The sequence below is a fragment of the Sphaerodactylus townsendi genome, linkage group LG04 (genome assembly GCF_021028975.2).
Source record: "Sphaerodactylus townsendi isolate TG3544 linkage group LG04, MPM_Stown_v2.3, whole genome shotgun sequence".
In the NCBI taxonomy this organism is placed as follows: Eukaryota; Metazoa; Chordata; class Lepidosauria; order Squamata; family Sphaerodactylidae; genus Sphaerodactylus; species Sphaerodactylus townsendi.
The window spans coordinates 135,611,798-135,629,226 of NC_059428.1; the positions used below are offsets into that span (position 1 = coordinate 135,611,798).

Sequence of the window (17,429 nt, forward strand, 5' to 3'; positions counted from 1 at the left end):
CTGCCGAACAGATGATCCACCACTGAGCTGCGGCCCCAGCCCTCCCTCAGCCCTTCGGCCATCAGCTTTGTCAGGCAGCACAGGACTAAAATGGGGTGTTATCTGCTTCATAGGAACTTAGCAAGCAGCATAGTTGGATCTAGTTCTACTGCATGTAAAGCCCAAGGGACCATGCCAGGACCACAAAACATCTGTCTCCGTGGAAAAAAAAATAGAAATAGGAACCAATATCGGAAGAAGGGGACCCTTGAAAGCCTGCACCCTGACAATTGTGTTGGTCTCTAAGGTGCTCTTGGATTTGACCTTCAAGGTATTAGTCTCCAAGGTGCCAATCTTACCCTTTGAAACTAAAGACAGACGGATGACGGACGGACAAAAATAGGAAAAAACACACACACATTATTTATTTATTTACTTATTTATTATGTCAAGCTACAGTTGACTTATGGCAACCCCAAAGGGTTTTCAAGGCAAGAGATATTCAGAGTTGGTTTGCCATTGCCTGCCTCTGCATCACGACCTGAATCATGACTCTGGGGGGAGGGCCCCCCAGCATCTGGTTGTGGCCCACTCACCCTGGGAGGAGGGGGCCCGTCCTCTGGTCATGGTTCATCCTGGGGGGAATGGTAGCGAGGGAAAGGGGGAGGGGGCTCGGCTTCTGGTCATGGCCCACCCACCCTGGGAAGTTAGGAAGGGAGAAGGAGGGGTTAGGGAGGGGGCCCACCTTCCCAGGGGAGAAGGGGAGGGAGGGGGAAGAGGGCCAGCATCTGGCTGAGGCCCAGCCACACACCCTGGGTTGGGCGAGGGAAGGGGAGAGGGGATCAAAACTTTATTTTCGCCCGAGAATGTGGAAGTGGCAGATAGAAAATTCTGGTTTACCTCGTGATCCAAAGGACTAAGGAGTTGCCCTTCACTTCATGAGGAAATCTGGTTATCTACAGCTCTATAAAGCGATGGGAGACACTGTCCTAGGCTTGGCATGAACTCCTTTAGTGGGGACCTGCTCCATGCATACCAGATGCTGAATATCAGACCCAAATGCTCCTTCCACAATAGTCAGATGTGTTAGCAAAAGAGTCAGGATAGATCCTTGGATAGCAACAGTCTGGACTCCAGAAGCTTTGGCAACAGATCTCCCCCTCTGTAAAATGGAAACTGGCGCGCCCCCCATTCCATACGGACGACGGACGGACGGACTGTCTGATTCCGCATAAGGCAGCTTCCTGGATGTCCAGGTAACAAAATGCAGAATTGTCAGGAGGGCTGAAGGTGAGTGAGTGGCTGGTTTATTGAGGGCCAGATTATTTGTATTTCCTGACTCAACTATGGCTAGTTGAGACGTGAAACACATTCAGTTGGTAAAGATCTAAAGCTTCTAGGTTCAAGGCAGCAGAATCCCATCACCCTTGCAAGGGAATCCCAAGCAAGTCACTCTATCATAATCCCACTGACTCCAACAGGGTCAGACTGGAATAACTCTGCACCAGATTGTGCAGGTACTGGGAGACTTCGCTGCAGGTGCTGGTGCAGCATATCTTTCCCTGCCTTCTTCTTCCCCAAGCAGTCAACCATCTGTCCTGAAACCCCCTCTGAGGACTGGGAGAACCTCACAAGCAAAACACAGGGGGTGCAATGGCCGGTGGGAAATCAAGTGGGACAGTCCCTTTCCTCCTCTGCTGCCCATGGCTGCTATCCGTAGAACATGGGTCTTCAAACTATGGCCCTCCAGATGTTCATGGACTACAATTCCCATCAGCCCTGCCAGCATGGCCAAGTGGTAGGGCTCATGGGAATTGTAGTCTATGAACATCTGGAGGGCCATAGTTTGAAGACCCCTGCCGTAGAAGATAGAAAAAGAGGAGATGCTGCTTGACTCCCTGTTGTTCACACCGTCACCCTCCCACCCCAATCCAGAGGCACATTTTGCTTTTCAGGTTCTCCCTTCCCTCAGAAAGCAGTTTCAGGAAAACACGAGAGTGTCTGGGAAGGGAAGGTATGCAAACACTTCTCCTGAACTCTACCAGTGGTCACAACCACACCACTTTTCCTGCCCAGAAATTAAGATCACAAAGAGAGGCCCTCAATCAAAGAAGCTCGTTTAGTGGGTACTCAAGAGAGGCTCTCTTCTGTGGTGGCCCCGTGATTGTGACACAACCTCCCCAAGGAAATGCACCTGCCCCCCCCTTCGATCTTTAGAAGGCGGTTGACAACTGTTTTATTTAGGACTGTGTTTAATCAAAACAGTCCCAAATTGTGGTTTTTAAATGTTGGCTTTTATGTTCTTAATTTTTAATGTATTTTATTAATATTGTATCTTATCCTTTTAGTTTTATTTTATATACCTTATGCTGGTCTATGACCATAATAAAGATTGATTGATGCTAATATTGTAAGCTGCCACGAAGTCTGTAGGAGGAAAGGCAGCAAATAAATATTAAAAACCAGCAAATACATTTGTTGTGGTGCCTAAACTGGCAAACTAGTTCTTAGTCCTGCTTCCAGAGGCTGCTGCACCTAATAAGTGGAGAGACCAGAGAGGATGTTACAGCGTCTCAAACAACAGTGTATAACAATGCTTCTGTTAACAAACCTGTGAGAGTAATGTCATCGTCTTCTATGATTTCTTCTTCTGCAACATCCAGTGAATTTTCTGTTATCATTACACTGTGTTCAGCCACACAGGATAAACCCGAGTAATTGTTCAGGAGATCAGCACTAGGTACATGTTCCACGATTACAGCAGGAAAGACAGATGGGTCACCCAGCTGTTAAATGAGGACAAAGAGAAAAAAAGAATAAGTCATTCTGGAGCTACTGATCTGAAACACATCATGTCGCCACTTCTACTTGCCACATCTGATGTACAAGAGTCCTGATTTCCATTTTTGTTTTGTTTTGTTTTTGGCAAGGGGTTTTTGGTGCTTTCCAACTTTGACAGCTTATGTAGCATAAGGAACTGAGCTGAGAACTGGGGTTGTTCAGATTAAAATCTCACCTCAGTCATAAGCTCAAGAGGCTTCAATCAAACCTAGTTTACAGGTTCCATTCCGTACTTGCTATATTTACACCTTAACTCTCCCCGTAGCTCAAGGTAGCTTTCAAATCCCAGAAGAGACGCAATATCCCAAATATCAGCACACTGCAACTTTTCTACAGCAATTACCCTGGCTATCAATCTACACTCAAGCCCAATTTAAAATGTTGGTTTTGTCCTTTACAGTCCCACATGACTTAGGGCCTCCCCAGAGAAGTGTGCCTAGCCCCCTCACTCTCAACTGTTAGGCGACAGCTGAAGACAGTTTAATGTATAACTGCATTTGGTTGAAAGCAGTCCTAAATTGACAAGACAGCTAACAATAGGACATTCTGGAGGATTTTGATTCATACGGTTGCCCTGAGTCTGAAGCGACTTGATGGCACTGAACATACACACAAATTGAGTTTGCACAATACTGAGCCTGATTCCAAGAACCACTGGATTCTTCTCAAAACCTTTGATAAGCACATTATCAAGCTGTGCTCCAGCAGCTAAAAGCATCAGAAATCTTTTGATACCCACCCGCCTACCCCAGCAAAAGCGACTAGGAGGTAGATCACAATACACTAGCAGATCGCTGGCTAACTTCTGGTGGATCGTAGTGCTTGGATTTTTCATCAGATATTCTTAAGCTACAGTGCACTGTAACACAAATTATTTCAGCATTAACTGTGGAAAGATCCAGAATATGGGCTTTGTAAATCAAAAATGTTTTCCAGGACCACTAAAAATCTAGTCAGTAAAAGCTACCAAGACTGAATTCAGCCTACCAAAGTTCTTAAGTTATGGTAAATTCAGCACTGGCCTCCACAAGATGCAGACATAAGGTGACTCCAATACTCTGGTCACCAGGCAAGACACATCCAGACAAAAATACACTTTTAAAAGTATTACAATTACAAACACTCATACAGTCCTCTTCCAGCTACCACAGCTTGGATCCTAAGTGAGTTTTCTTATACAGTTATCCCTTCCAAGTCGTGACTTTCCCCATCATGGTTTTGATATACAGTTTGGCATAAGAAATAAAATGTAAAGGGGGGGGGGAGTTTTGCAGAAGACACATGAAGGCTAGGAGACAACACAGAAAAACTTTAGAGACTCAGAAATACATTAAATATATGCAGAGTATAGTAAAATATCAACATATTTTATATTTTAATCCCATAAATATACACAATTTCTTTTTAAAGGTTAAAATAAAAGGGGGGGGAATCAGACTTATTATCTGGTATGAGGGGAGGGCCAAAAGGTTTTCCACGTATTTCCAGACTGTGGAGGACATGGCGCCCCTAACCCCAGGGGATGTGGAAAGGATAACTGCACTGCTAGCAGAGGGAGAGGCAGCTTTCAACAACCACCCCCTTCTTCCCACAGCAGCCTGCCACAGCCACCACCCCCTGGAACAAAAACCCCATGTCCTCTCAAGAACAGCCCAAGGGCGCCTGTGGTGACCAGAATCAAGGAAAGATCACGTCCACATTTGTAGAAATCCAAGGCCGGATCCAAGTCTATATATTCACACTTTCTACGCACGGTTCACAAAGATCTCAGAAGTACAGCTCTTTTTAAACTGATTTTTTTCCGCTGATAAGCCACGTACCGTGCAAGGCGTCTTGCAACTCCCACTGATACATTCCTGACCAACAAAGAGATGGTATGAGGAACTGATACACGTGTACACTTTACGAGCAGCGGCTTCAGGGATATAAAGGGGAAGAGAAAACACAATAGAGAAACCTGGAAGAGGCCTCCCGCGGCACAATGCAGCTACCTCCCCCACCCCCCGCTCCCCCAGTGACCCCTGCTCTATGGCCAGAGGAAGGTTAAAAACCTTCAGGGTTCCTGGCCAATCTGGCCTGCAGGAAAATTCCTGACCCCAAAGTGGCAATCAGCATTCCCCTGAGCACGTAAGGAAAGGCCCCAGGAACCAATCAGGGACACAACCCTTCCCACCCTCCCACTCATATCTGCCCAAGTTCACAGCATCCGCCTTGCTGACAAGTGGCCATCTCACCTCTGCTCCAAAAACTCTACCGAAGAAGAATCCAGCACCTCCTGAGAAGCCCTGTTCTGATTTTAAACATCTTCCGCCCAGAGCTGTAGCAAGGGGGAAATGTGCCCAGGGCATGTGTGTTCCCTGCGCCCGCCGCTGCCGCCGCCCCCCACCCCAGGGCATACCTGGGGCAAGATGCCCCGCCCTTAAGGTGACCAGACTGTCACCTTTTAAAACCGGGACCAGGGTGGGCACGTGCGCAGCCGCAGGAGAGCACTGCCTTTGGGGCGCTCCCCGGTTTCCCGCCCTGTGACTGGGCGGGAAATGGGAGCGCCCCAGAAGGCAGTGTGGCAGCCTTCCAAAAATCGGGACAGAAAAAAACCCCACGGGACGCAGGACAAATTGGTTTAAGGCGGGACTGTCCCACCAAAAGCGGGACGTCTGGTCACCTTGCCCGCCCTGCCCCCTGGCAGCATCAGCTCCCACCCCTCTAAAGTCTGTGCAAGCACACTGCTTTTTAGAAGTCATCCAAAGAGGTTGGAGGACTGGAAAACTGTTACATATCCATACAGTCCCTCTCCTTTATCCAGCCTGTTTTCTGTGAACAATTAATGAGGGCAAGGCGATAATTAGCACTATGCTCCAAATCACTGTTTTCAAAAACTACGGTCTGGAGCCGTGCCCAGTTCGACGAGGCTGTGGCCAGAACATCTTGGTTGTGAAGGAGAGAATCAGAATGAGAGAAGAAAGTCCCAAAAAGTCTCCCAAAACACGCTGAGGACGCTGCTCAATGCAGTATTGGGGCAGAAATGCCCCTCTTCCCACCCCAGGATTCACCCCCGCTCTTCAACAATTGGCACTGCCCTTGTCTGTGCACTTGCCACCTTGTAGCTGCCAAAGAAAAAAAGGTGTGCCAGGGCTGTGTCATCAAACCCCAAGCACAGGGCTGAGTTGTACAGGTGGGCTGGCCAGGAGAACCAAATGTTAACCTTCTAGAACAGAGATGTCAAATATGCTGCCCGGGGACCAGATCTGGCCCTCGGGGGGGTGGGGGGGGGGTATCAGGCCTGCAAGCTGGCTGAGGCAACCCCCTGTAGGGAAAGTTGTCTCTGCTGGCTCAAGAGCCTGATAAACCCCCCTCAAGGCAGCCACTCCACCCTGCTGTGGGCTCACCAGTCCAGGAATCCCCCATTTCCCCCAGTGCCATTCCACGACCAGCTGAGGCACCCCTCCCCTGCGGCCTGGTCTGACCAAGTCATGCTTATGTCATATCCAGCCCTCGTAACAAATATGTTCAACACCCCTGATCTAGAACCTTGCTAGACGACCACACCAAAAGAACAACAAATGGCTATATTACATCTGGAGGTCTTCCTCTTGGCACCGAAAGATCCCCAAGTGAGGTGATACGTGCCTTTTTAAATGGTACAGAATGCCACAGATGGTGAGCTTGGTCTCTGTCCTATGTAGCAAAGCAGTGGTGGCAAACCTTTGGAACTCCAGATGTTCATGGCCAATTGGCTATGCTGATGGGGCTGATGGGAATTGTAGTCCATGAACATCTGGAGTGCCATAGGTTCGCCACCATGGCAGTAGAGCCTGTTCTCAGTATTTGCAGTGGCTGTGGGGGAAGCTGCCTCCAGAAGGGCCAGCCCCTGCCCACTTCATTTCTCATCTCCCAATCCCTCATGCTGCCTCGTCTGTTGAAAAACCTACGCCGTCTATTCGCCACTGGATTGGGTGTTGGGCGTCTTTGTCTGTGCATGTGTAGGCACTGTGTAAACCCGAAGGAAAAAGTGTTTATGCCGTTACATTTCTCTCTGCAGCTTTGATAAAGGAAGGCCAGCAAATCAGCGTAATTGCAGCCAGCAGGATAAAGGAGAAAAATAATCTTACTGAAAAATCTAGTTGGCATTGCATGGTATGATATGAAGCCAAGTTTCACTTTTAGGTTGGGAGTAAAGCCAAAGGCACAGAGAGACACAGAAGGCCAGATTCAATAGGAATTTCATAGTGAGGATGGCCCTAGAGGGGCTCAAGAGTCCACTGAGTTGTTTTGTTTCTGGTCCTTACTGTGGCTTCTTGCTATAACTTTTTCTATAACTTCATCTTCTGCTTACTCCACCCTGCTGTTTGGATGCTGCTGTCTGGCCAGCGCTGTCTTGTGGTATTTCCTGTTTGAGAAGAACTGCCTGATGGGAACAAACCAGTTATACCTTGCCTTTCTCCCCAGTCAAGGACCCAACGTAGCTTGCAGCATCATTCTTATTCCTCACAAACACACACCCTGGGAGGTAGGATTGTCTGAGAGCGCACTGGTCTAAGATCACCAGGAAGCTTTCATGGCAGAGTGGGAATGTGAACCCGGACCTCAAATATCCTAGTCCAACACTGCAACCGCTAAGTCATGCAGCTCAAATGGACTACCAAGCCTCTCAGGGTAGGCAACTTTACAAACTTTTTGTGAGGATAAAATGCAAACAGGAAGTACCATGTACAGCCTTGGAAGAAAGTCAGGACAAAGGTGAGGCAGCTGGGTATAAAGATGGCTACATCTCACAGTGCTTGAAATTGTGCAAGAGGGAAACAGGACTTTTAGGGGGCTTTACAAGAGTTTTGAAGCTGAGATCCATCTGCTGCTGTCTGCAAGAAACTGACTTTCAAATGAACCTTGTGCAGACATGAAGGTGAAGAAATAACCGCAAGTGGCTGCTTAAAATGTGGAGGAGAGCTGTGGTCGTTGATGGGGGTGGGAGCCGAGTTAATTTTCATAACTTGCAGCTTCACTTCAATCATCCTTTGCCCTTTCTACTACTCTGAGGAGAAAGGGGTCTTTGTATTCCCAATCATTACGTCCTCGACAACTGTGCATCCTTAAGGCAGACTTTTCTAACCAATGATCTGGCTTACATTAAGGCCAGAGCAGACAGACAACAAGAAAAGAACCAAGTATAAAGCTGCTTATTAAGGAATTACACGTGCAGCAAGGAGGGTGTTTCTTACACAGGTACGTCGTCAGATTGTTTTCTTCAGCCCCGGCTGAGACTAGGCTTTTATTCTCTCTGGCCAGACTCTGCAACCAATTAAAGTTCAGTTGGTTGCAGGTCTTCATCTCACCTGTTCTATGTTCAGATGGTCAAATCAACCACTAACAGAGCGATCCCAAGGGATGCATTTGGAATCCTTCTGTCCCATATAAATATGAGAGCACCTCACTCAAAACCACAACATAAGAAAACCACTCACTCCCTGTAACAGCAGTAACCAGGCATCAGCTCCACTGTGGGTCACGACGCCCAGCAGCTTACACACGTTTCAGCTTTATTTCCCTTCACAGGAGGAAAAATCTTCTCACAGTTAATGGCTACAGCACAGAGAATCAGATCTACAGTAGAGAATATAGCTCAGGGGTCGGCAACCTTTAACATCCAAAGAGCCATTTGGACCCGTTTCCCATGGAAAAGAAAACACTTGGAGCCGCAAATACTTACCTAAAATGCTTATCTAAAATGAAGATAACACTGTATATATGCTCATGCAGGGAGAAGTTCCCTTCTTTGGGGTCCATTTTTACCCATCAAAGCAAAAAAGGGGGGAGCCTGTTATTTTGTACATGATTCAAATGACCAGCAATAGAACCCCCGTTTCACACATTTCTCTTTTCTTGTGTTGAAAGACACTGCTTATGCCCCGCCCCAAAAGAACTCCCTCAAATTCCACTTGGATGGTGGATCAAAATTGGTGCCTTTAATGGGGTTGTCAATCTCTGGGGCTGACCCCCCCCCCCCGAGAAAATGTCTGCCATGGAGGGTGGACTCGACAGCAATATTCCTCACTGAGCATGGCCCCCACCCTAGTCCCAAAAGCCACAGCTTCTGAGAATTTACCCCCAAATGTCCTGGGATTTACCCGCTGGGAGTTGGCAACCCACAACAACCATGGCTGAGGATGATCCCGGCCTTCCTCCCTTCCACGATCTACAAGCTTACCCTCCACTGGCTTACTCTGAAGTAAACCTTCCAAAATCCACGTGCAAGGCTTTCCTCTTGAGCTCCTGCCTTACTTGGCAATGCAGAAGCAAACAATTCCCACCCACCCCTGCCTCCCTATCAAACAGTCCCGATGAGTGCAACCGTGCAGGGCTGCAAGTAATAACTCCTTTAAAACCTGACATCATCTTTCTCACCTGGACTCAGCCAGGCTGCCATCCACCAGGAAAGCCCCTGGAGCTCAGTGGGGCTGCTGGGGGGTCTGCAACTCAAGGTGGCGCTACTGGGGTCCCCCATGTGGTCCTGTCCCCCAAGAAGGACCTGGGGGAGGGGAAAATGAGGCAACCCAAGCCAGGGGCGAGCCCTGACCCTCCATTCAAGGGGGGCGGACTGAGGTTAGGATTGCACTGAAAGTCTGCGCTCCTGCAAGTCCCTCCCATTTCCCACCTTTCGCCACTCACCTGTTCAAGAGGATCCCCCAGCGGTGCTCTTCCCCTGTCCTGCGCTATCATCACCAGCATCAGCCAACCAGGCAGCTGGGACAGGGAAGCCGAAAGTGGCTTGGAATAGCCATTTTGGGCTGTGCCTCTCTAGGAACGAAGACTCTTTTCCATTAACCCTTAGGGCGACTCTCCGAAGAAGGCTTAGAGGATCCAAGGCACATGGAGCCACAGTGCAAGGATGAAAGAGCCGCATGCGGCTCCAGAGCCGCAGGCTGCAGACCCCTGATATAGCTGAAGGGTGAGTTGTGAAGCCTGCAGCCAGAATTCTGGGGTGCCAGCGCTCAAATGACTACAGGACATTTCGTTGCAAACCCAACCATCTACTTTTTACTTTAGTCATTGCAAACAGAAATATAATTGAAGCAAATTTCCACATGTGAGTAAGAATTCAAATTGTTTCCCCCTCATCACTATTGGAAATAACGTTATCTTACTTTATTAACTTGGTGTCATGAGTACTTAAACAGAAAAAATACAAACAGGACCCAAATAAGTACACAATACTAAATACTAAAAATACAGTCAAGACTCCAAACGTCATCAACAAGAAGGAACCCTGTTCAGTCCAGTAGAAATCTACAGGCAGGAACAGTGGGAGCCAGGTAGTTGGTTCAACACAAAATCACAGAAAGGCTGATTTGATTGAATGTCATAAAACTCCTTTAAATGCTTTCACAACAGCCAAGTCATAGCTGGTGGATATATGGTACCAGTTCTACAAATCTCTTTATCCCAAATATTAGTTCATCTTCTCATTAGAAAAAAAAATCTAGCGAAGCCTCAACAGAAATCAAGCGATTTGAAAACCTGTGGACTTCACTTGTTTTCCGGACACCAGACTGCTCAGCATGCAATCACGACATATTCTTTATGGAATTTTTGGCACTCTTTGGAAAAGGCTAGTCATCCCTTGCTTGGTAAAGAAATCACGTCGGCTCCTCTGAAGAAACAGAAACCGCAAGTTGAAAGAATTGTAGCACCACAAAAACTAAACTCTTCCTTCACCGTTTCACACTGCTAAATTTCTTGACACTCCAGAAACTAAGGGCTGTTGCATCCGGCTATGCTATATCTTTTTCAGCATGAAGATGACAGGAGATTTGGGAATCAATACGCCACATCTTCCTTGACCTTTTGCTTGGAGGAATGCCGCAGGGGTTCCAGTGCTTGGCTCCCCCATCCTGCCTTCCAATTCTCTTTTAAGGCTGCAGAATCATATTGAAGCGCCAGCTTCCCCCAAACCATCATCCCTCTCAAGGTTAAACAGAACACTTTCACAAAAGGCATTCATAGTGCTCTGGACGGCTTTTAGCAACACTTTCGCTCTTCTACAGTTGTGCCTGCCATTTTGTTTCCCACAGTAGAACGGAGCCTACAAAATGGCAGGCGCAACTGTAGAAGAGCGAAAGTGTTGCTAATATGTCGGTCTCAAAGCGCTATGAACGCCTTTAGTGAAAGTGTTCTGTTAGTATTGCAAAGGATAATGGTTTGAGCGAAGCCGGCATTTCAATATAATTCTTAGCCCAGTGTTTCCCAACCTTTTCGAGGTCAGGGTACCTTTGACCTCACTCTTCATATCTCACGGTACCCCTGCCGCCACCCTCCACCTTCCCCTTCCATTGCCCCTGCTTGCCACACACCCCCACCTTCCCCTCCCAGGGTAAAGGGGAAGCACTGGGTGTGGTGGTGGCTGCCTAAGGACCTTGTGGCAGGCCCTGCCCCATGGGCTGGGGCTCCATGTCTCCTTGCTGGCGCCGTGTGGGAGCATTTCGCCACACCCACAAAAAATGAGGGGAGGGGCAGTAGTGTGGCCATGCCGGGTACCCCTGGGACACATGCCTCACAGCACCCTAGGGTACTCCACTGTGGGTACTCTGGGTTGAGAATGACTGCTCTTAGAATTAAACGAATCAGGGATCTCTTTGAAATGCAGAGGCATTGACTCCATCTCAAGCTTCCCCTCAAGAATGCACTCCATCATGCTTCTGCTCTTCATTATGCTAAAAAAAGGCACAGTAGCAGCTCAACCGCTTATGTCATAAAAAAAAAGGGGGACCCCCAACCTTTTTGAGCTCTTTGAGCACCTTCGGAATTCTGACAAAGGGTGATGGGAGCTACCACAAAATGGCTGCTGCGGGAGGCAGAGCTCACAGGCAGAGGAGTCCAAGAGCAAGGGGGAAAGGGGATAACTGGGAAAGAATAGCGAAAGAGAACAGAGCCAATACTGTACTTTAATCTTGCCTAGCTAATCAGATCTCCCGTGGTCAATCAGATGGCCTGTCGGACAGCACCTGACCTGGCCCCACCTACTTTCCAAAACATTTAGTAGGAACCAGGAAAGATGTTGGCGGCCAACCATGGAGCCCACAGACACCACATAAGAGAAAGTCAGGAAATATTTTCTGAAAAGTGAGTCTATCGATATTGTGCCAACAATATTGATTACAGTGTAATCCTAGGCAGAGTTACCATTGTCTAAGTAGACTGATCTTAACGGGCCCAAATTATACCCTGTTCAGGATAAAGATGACAGGAGATTTGTGAATGCATCCACCATTTCCTGAACTGTCCTTGTTCTAGAATGCTCCGCGTGGGTCCTAGTGCCTTGGGGACAGAACTAGGTAGGCACTAGGCCTCAAGAGGAACATTCTAGAACAAAGACGGCTCAGGAAATGGCAGGTGAAATCACAACTCTCCTGTCATCTTTATCCCAAACAGGGTTTGAGTAAATCTGCACAGAATTGCGTTGTGGTATAGTAGATAATAAGAAAGTGAACGTGGAAGTGCCCAGTTCAAATTGTACCCCACCCGGAAGGCATGAGGTAACCTTTAAAAAGCCATCCTCTGGCATCAGCAATTAGGGGGTTTGACATAACAAGCTTGCGGTCATATTGCCAAAATAATGTGTGTGAAGCACCAAAAACACTCAAGGGTGCTACGTAAGTGGCAAGATAACAATGAATAGAAGTAACAGAATCCGGTGCAAAGCTCAGAGATGTTCCAGAGAAGTCATCTTCTCTCCTTTGGAAGCACATTTGTTTCAGAGAAGATCCCATTTAAACTCTAACGCAGAGAAAGTGCGTTGTGGAATACAGCGACCAATTTAAAAGGAACAATTTTCAATCCATGCATGGTTACTTAACTATGAGTACACATATATTTAAGCAATTTAGATCTCACAGACGGAATGGTGATATTTAGAAAGAGGCCATTTCTGAGCAGTGTTAGTTTTATCACCTCTGAGTCCTTGATACTGAGAATTAAGTTTGTGTCCTTAAGGCGGCATGAGTGACTGTCAGGAAACATTACCTAAAATCCCCTGAAGCACGAAATGGTGCAGCAAATAGTTATCACACTTCTAATAGCACTTCTTTGCAATTATATGTAACTTTGAGTGTTCAGAGCACTTCATACATATTTTTCAGTAACCGTCGCAAGGTATTAAATGCCCTCATAATGCAGGACATGTGCAGGGAGGGGCAAAGGAAAAGAAGACAGATGACAGATATGCTCGTTTCCTTTCCAACACCACCTCTCTTTAAAAAATTAATAATCAGGCAAGAAGAGCGAGATTGACTGTGATCAGATAATTTCTCATCAGATGGCACTGTTTTCACTTCCTGAAGGAATCGTGGGCACAATTTCAGTCTAGCTCAAACAGAACAGGATGTGGAAAATGCTTTTCGTTTACTCTTAACTTACCCACTTTTTTTTAAAATGCTCAAGAAAACACACCAGAGCATGGAAGAAGGGGAGCTGGCCTCCAAAGAACAGACTAAACGTGGAAGTGGATTCAAAACAATTCCTGAAGTTCATGGAAGCAGCCGGCCCAGTTACGGCAAAAGGTCACAGTTGAGGATCTGCTTTGACATTCGTGGCCCGTTTGACAGTTAAAACCATTTAAAGCCCCAATAAAATGAGGCAGGGCTTGTCCATCTCAGCTTGCCCACACCTCCCTTGGGCCACCGCAGCGCATGAGCCAGAGGGGCGGGGAAGTTAGGAACCAAGTCAACACAGGCTCTGCTCAACACTTATACCCCCAGCCACCTTCTTAACAGCAACACAAACTGCCAGTTTTCACAGCAACACACTGTGGGCTGAAGCTGGGCAAATGCACATCCCACAAAACAAAGGCACAATAGCCATGTTTGAAGCGATGTCATGTTGAAGAGGGAGCAAGGGTGTTTTCTGCTGCCTCAGAGACTAGGACACGGAGTAATGGATTCAAGGTGCAGAAAAAGAGATTCCACCTAAACATTAGGAAGAACTTCCTGATGTTAAGGACTAAATGACAGTGGAAATGAGCTGCCTTGGAGGGTGGTGCAGTCTCTTTCTTCGGAGGTTTGTTAAAAACCTCCAGAGAAGGAGACTCCACCCCCCTCCACCCTGTTAAAGAGGCTGGATGGCCATCTTTCAAGGGTGCTTTAATTGTGTGTTCCTGCATGGCAGGGGGTTGGTCTGGGTGACCTGTGTGGTCTCTTCCAACTCTATGGTTCTATGGAAGAAGATGGTCCTTCAATCATAATTCTGAAATCACCTTGAATCACAGGTGCCTCCAAGGGTTGGGCGATTAAACTGGTTTTGCTCGATCAGAGTGTGGTGATTTCCCCCTGAGAAATTAAAGCCGGATACAACCAGGTTTCAAAAGAAACAGCACCTTTTTATCGCGGTTTCTCCATCTCCACTGCAGTGTGTCTCTAGCGAAGACCTCAATGTCTATCGCAGATTCAAGCAATGTAACACTCCCCATAAACACCCGATCTGCTCGGCGGGTCTGTTCTTCCTTGTCCTGATTGACTGTTGTGTTGTGTTGGGACAGAACTTTTTAAAAACTTTTTTTTTGCACAGTTACATCACTATGTAGATGCATAGATAGAATATCCCCCCCCCCCAAATGCAGGGAGCAGCTTTCTTCTGATTGGCTGTTGTGTTGGAGTGGGAACGATAGCTGTTTTTTGCGCGCAGCTACATTTATGCGCAGCTTCGACATTTTATAAACTCTTTACACACGCAGCTTTGTTGGCCCGAAAGTCTAATTTCTGTTTACAATTTACAGTTGGCACACAAGTCAAAAGACATTTCCATGAAGCCATGTTTCAACGTAGCCTCCACCGGCACGGAACCAAAAAAAAGGGATGCGCGTGCTTCGCACACAGTCCACTGCGCTCTGATTGGCTTGTCACTCCTTATGGTGGGAAAATAAACCTAGATTCTGCCCCTGAACCTCCCCACCGTCTTCGGCGCGTGTTTTTTTAAAAGGTGCACTTCCATGCAGGTTTCTTAAAAAACACGTGATAAAGGGGAGAGCGCGCCAGAACTGGGATGAATCTGTGATCAGCAGTTAAGCAGTGGGCCAAGTGTTTCTTGCTGAAACCTTGATATTTTGCATGAGAGTGCCATCTGGTATTTAAGGTACTGGATTCTGGAAATGCTGAATTGATATTGCTTTGGAAGAATGTGACAAGTTCTGTCAAATCACAGTCGACTTATGGCTACCGAGCAGGTACCACCTGTTTATTTACATGCATTCTTAAAACACTTGCCTGATTCAAAAATGTATCAGCAAACCAATTACTGCATAAGTCTCCAATGCAGTGTTTCCCAACCTTTTCGAGGTCAGGGTACCCTTGACCTCACTCTTCATATCTCACGGTACCCCTGCCGCCACCCTCCACCTCCCCTTCCCATTGCCCCTGCTTGCCACACACCTCACCTTCCCATCCCAGGGTGAAGGGAAGCACTTGGGGGGGGGGGGGGTGCCTGCTGACCTTGTGGCAGGCCCTGTCCCATGGACCAGCTCCATGTCCTTGCTGGCGCCGGTGTGAGACACCACAAAAATGAGGGGGGGCGGTAGTGTTGCCGCGGTACCCCTGGGACATGCTCACGGCACCCCAGGGTACCAGGGAACCCTGGTTGAGAATGGCTGCTCCAATGCTTTCTCCTCCATAACTTAGTGATGCTAAAAGTTCCCCAGGACTCCCAGAATTGCTTGGAAAAAGAGAAAGCCTTATACAACTCCTTAAAGATCCTATATCTATTAAATACTATTTTGCTCACAAAGATGCATACCTACCAGGAAGCAATTCAGACACTTGCAAAAGGGTTTCCTCTATCAGTAAAAATTAAAAATTTTGGAAGGAAAAAGCGGGGCCTACAAAATGGCAGGCGCAACTGTAGAAGAGCGAAAGTGTTGCTATAAGCCGTCCAAAGCGCTATGAACGCCTTTAGTGAAAGTGTTCTGTTAGTATTGCAAAGGATAATGGTTTGAGCGAAGCCGGCATTTCAATATAATTCTCTAGCCCAGTGTTTCCCAACCTTTCGGAGAGGTCAGGGTACTCCCTTGACCCTTTCACTCTTCATATCTCACATCGTACCCCCCTGCCGTTTCCACCCCTCCACCTTCCATTGCATTGCCCCTTTGCTTGCCATTATCACCCCCCCCACCTTCCCCTCCCAGGGTAAAGGGAAGCACTGGGTGTGGTGGTGCCTGCTGACCTTGTGGCAGGCCCTGTCCCATGGACCAGCTCCATGTCCTTGCTGGCGCCGGTGTGAGACACCACAAAAATGAGGGGGGGGCGGTAGTGTTGCCGCGGTACCCCTGGGACATGCTCACGGCACCCCAGGGTACCAGGGAACCCTGGTTGAGAATGGCTGCTCCAATGCTTTCTCCTCCATAACTTAGTGATGCTAAAAGTTCCCCAGGACTCCCACTGCTTGGAAAAAGAGAAAGCCTTATACAACTCCTTAAAGATCCTATATCTATTAAATACTATTTTGCTCACAAAGATGCATACCTACCAGGAAGCAATTCAGACACTTGCAAAAGGGTTTCCTCTATCAGTAAAAATTAAAAATTTTGGAAGGAAAAAAAAAGCCACCCCGAAGTTAATCAGTGTTTTCAGTGTTGTTTTCAGCATAAACCAGTGATGGATGTGACCTGGCGGAGTCTCTTCTGTTTTTCCTTACCTGCTGCTCATCCTCCATGACATTGCTGGCAAACTCAAACATCAGGTCATTCTGCTGCACTGCTGCCGCCATAATAAAGCATTCCCAGGTTTCAGTTCTGCATGAGAAGAAATGGGCTTCTTTGGGATGAAGGCACCAAAGGGATCACCAAGAATTAATTAACCGTGTGGACCAGAACACTTCAAAGTCAGCCAGGAGCCTGAATGGAGAATTCTTACGATGCCAGCTTTCCAAGATTCTTTGTTGTCTTGATGAACGATACAAAGTCCTTCCTTAAGTATTCTTCTCACCTCCAAACTCCTAAAAAACAAAAAAACAACATTATTTAGCAGGAGTCATAAAAATGTAAAATAAAAATCAGTATAACTGTTAACAAAGTCTGCCATCTCTTTACTCGGGGGACTTAGGAGCGATACTGAAAAACAGCCAGTCAAAAAATAAGTAATTCTTACCAACTCTGCAGCATGGATTTTAGAAGCTGGCATACAAGAAACGGCTTCAAAACCCACCCAGCTTCAAAGCAGTCAAAATAAAGTCATCAGCTATGTCAAATGACACCACTTCTTGCGGCATATTTTTGTTCTTTCCTTACAGATACCATTTGCAAAGTTTCTCTCTCGCCTGTTTTGACAAATGTCCCAATTTGCTACTCTTCTAACACATACAACAGATAAGCAACCTTCTGAAGATGCAGAAAAGCTCAATGCAGCATTTTAGCAAGGCAGATATTTGGGCATTTTCCCTACGCTCAGTAAACGCAGTGTGAGTGCCATTATTGTTATCTCTACCACCGGCTTGTAAGCAGCAGGAAGGAAATACTGACCACGTCATGGCAAACGAGACATGCAAAGAACTGCACGCTACAGAATTTGATAAACAGAAATGTGCTAAGAATGAGAATGTGTGGGGGATGCTCCCAGCTCCACAACATATGAAAT

General features: G+C 47.1%; 1 protein-coding gene across 9 annotated transcripts in view; it reads right to left on the minus strand.

The window, feature by feature from the left end:
- The window catches only part of ELF1 (E74 like ETS transcription factor 1), a 93,070-nt gene that overhangs the window by 15,682 nt on the left and 59,959 nt on the right, over positions 1 to 17,429 (minus strand). For 7 of the 9 annotated variants that reach the window (XM_048493301.1, XM_048493306.1, XM_048493305.1 and 4 more), the window contains exons 2-3: positions 16,492 to 16,791; positions 2,591 to 2,765 (exon numbers count right to left, since the gene is read on the minus strand). In XM_048493301.1, the coding sequence (XP_048349258.1) occupies positions 2,591 to 2,765; positions 16,492 to 16,563 (247 nt within the window). In that variant the 5' untranslated portion in view covers positions 16,564 to 16,791. Of the gene's footprint in view, positions 1 to 2,590; positions 2,766 to 15,598; positions 15,637 to 16,491; positions 16,792 to 16,943; positions 17,243 to 17,429 lie in introns of those variants that run through there. The other 2 variants (XM_048493303.1, XM_048493309.1) reach the window with 2 other exon arrangements.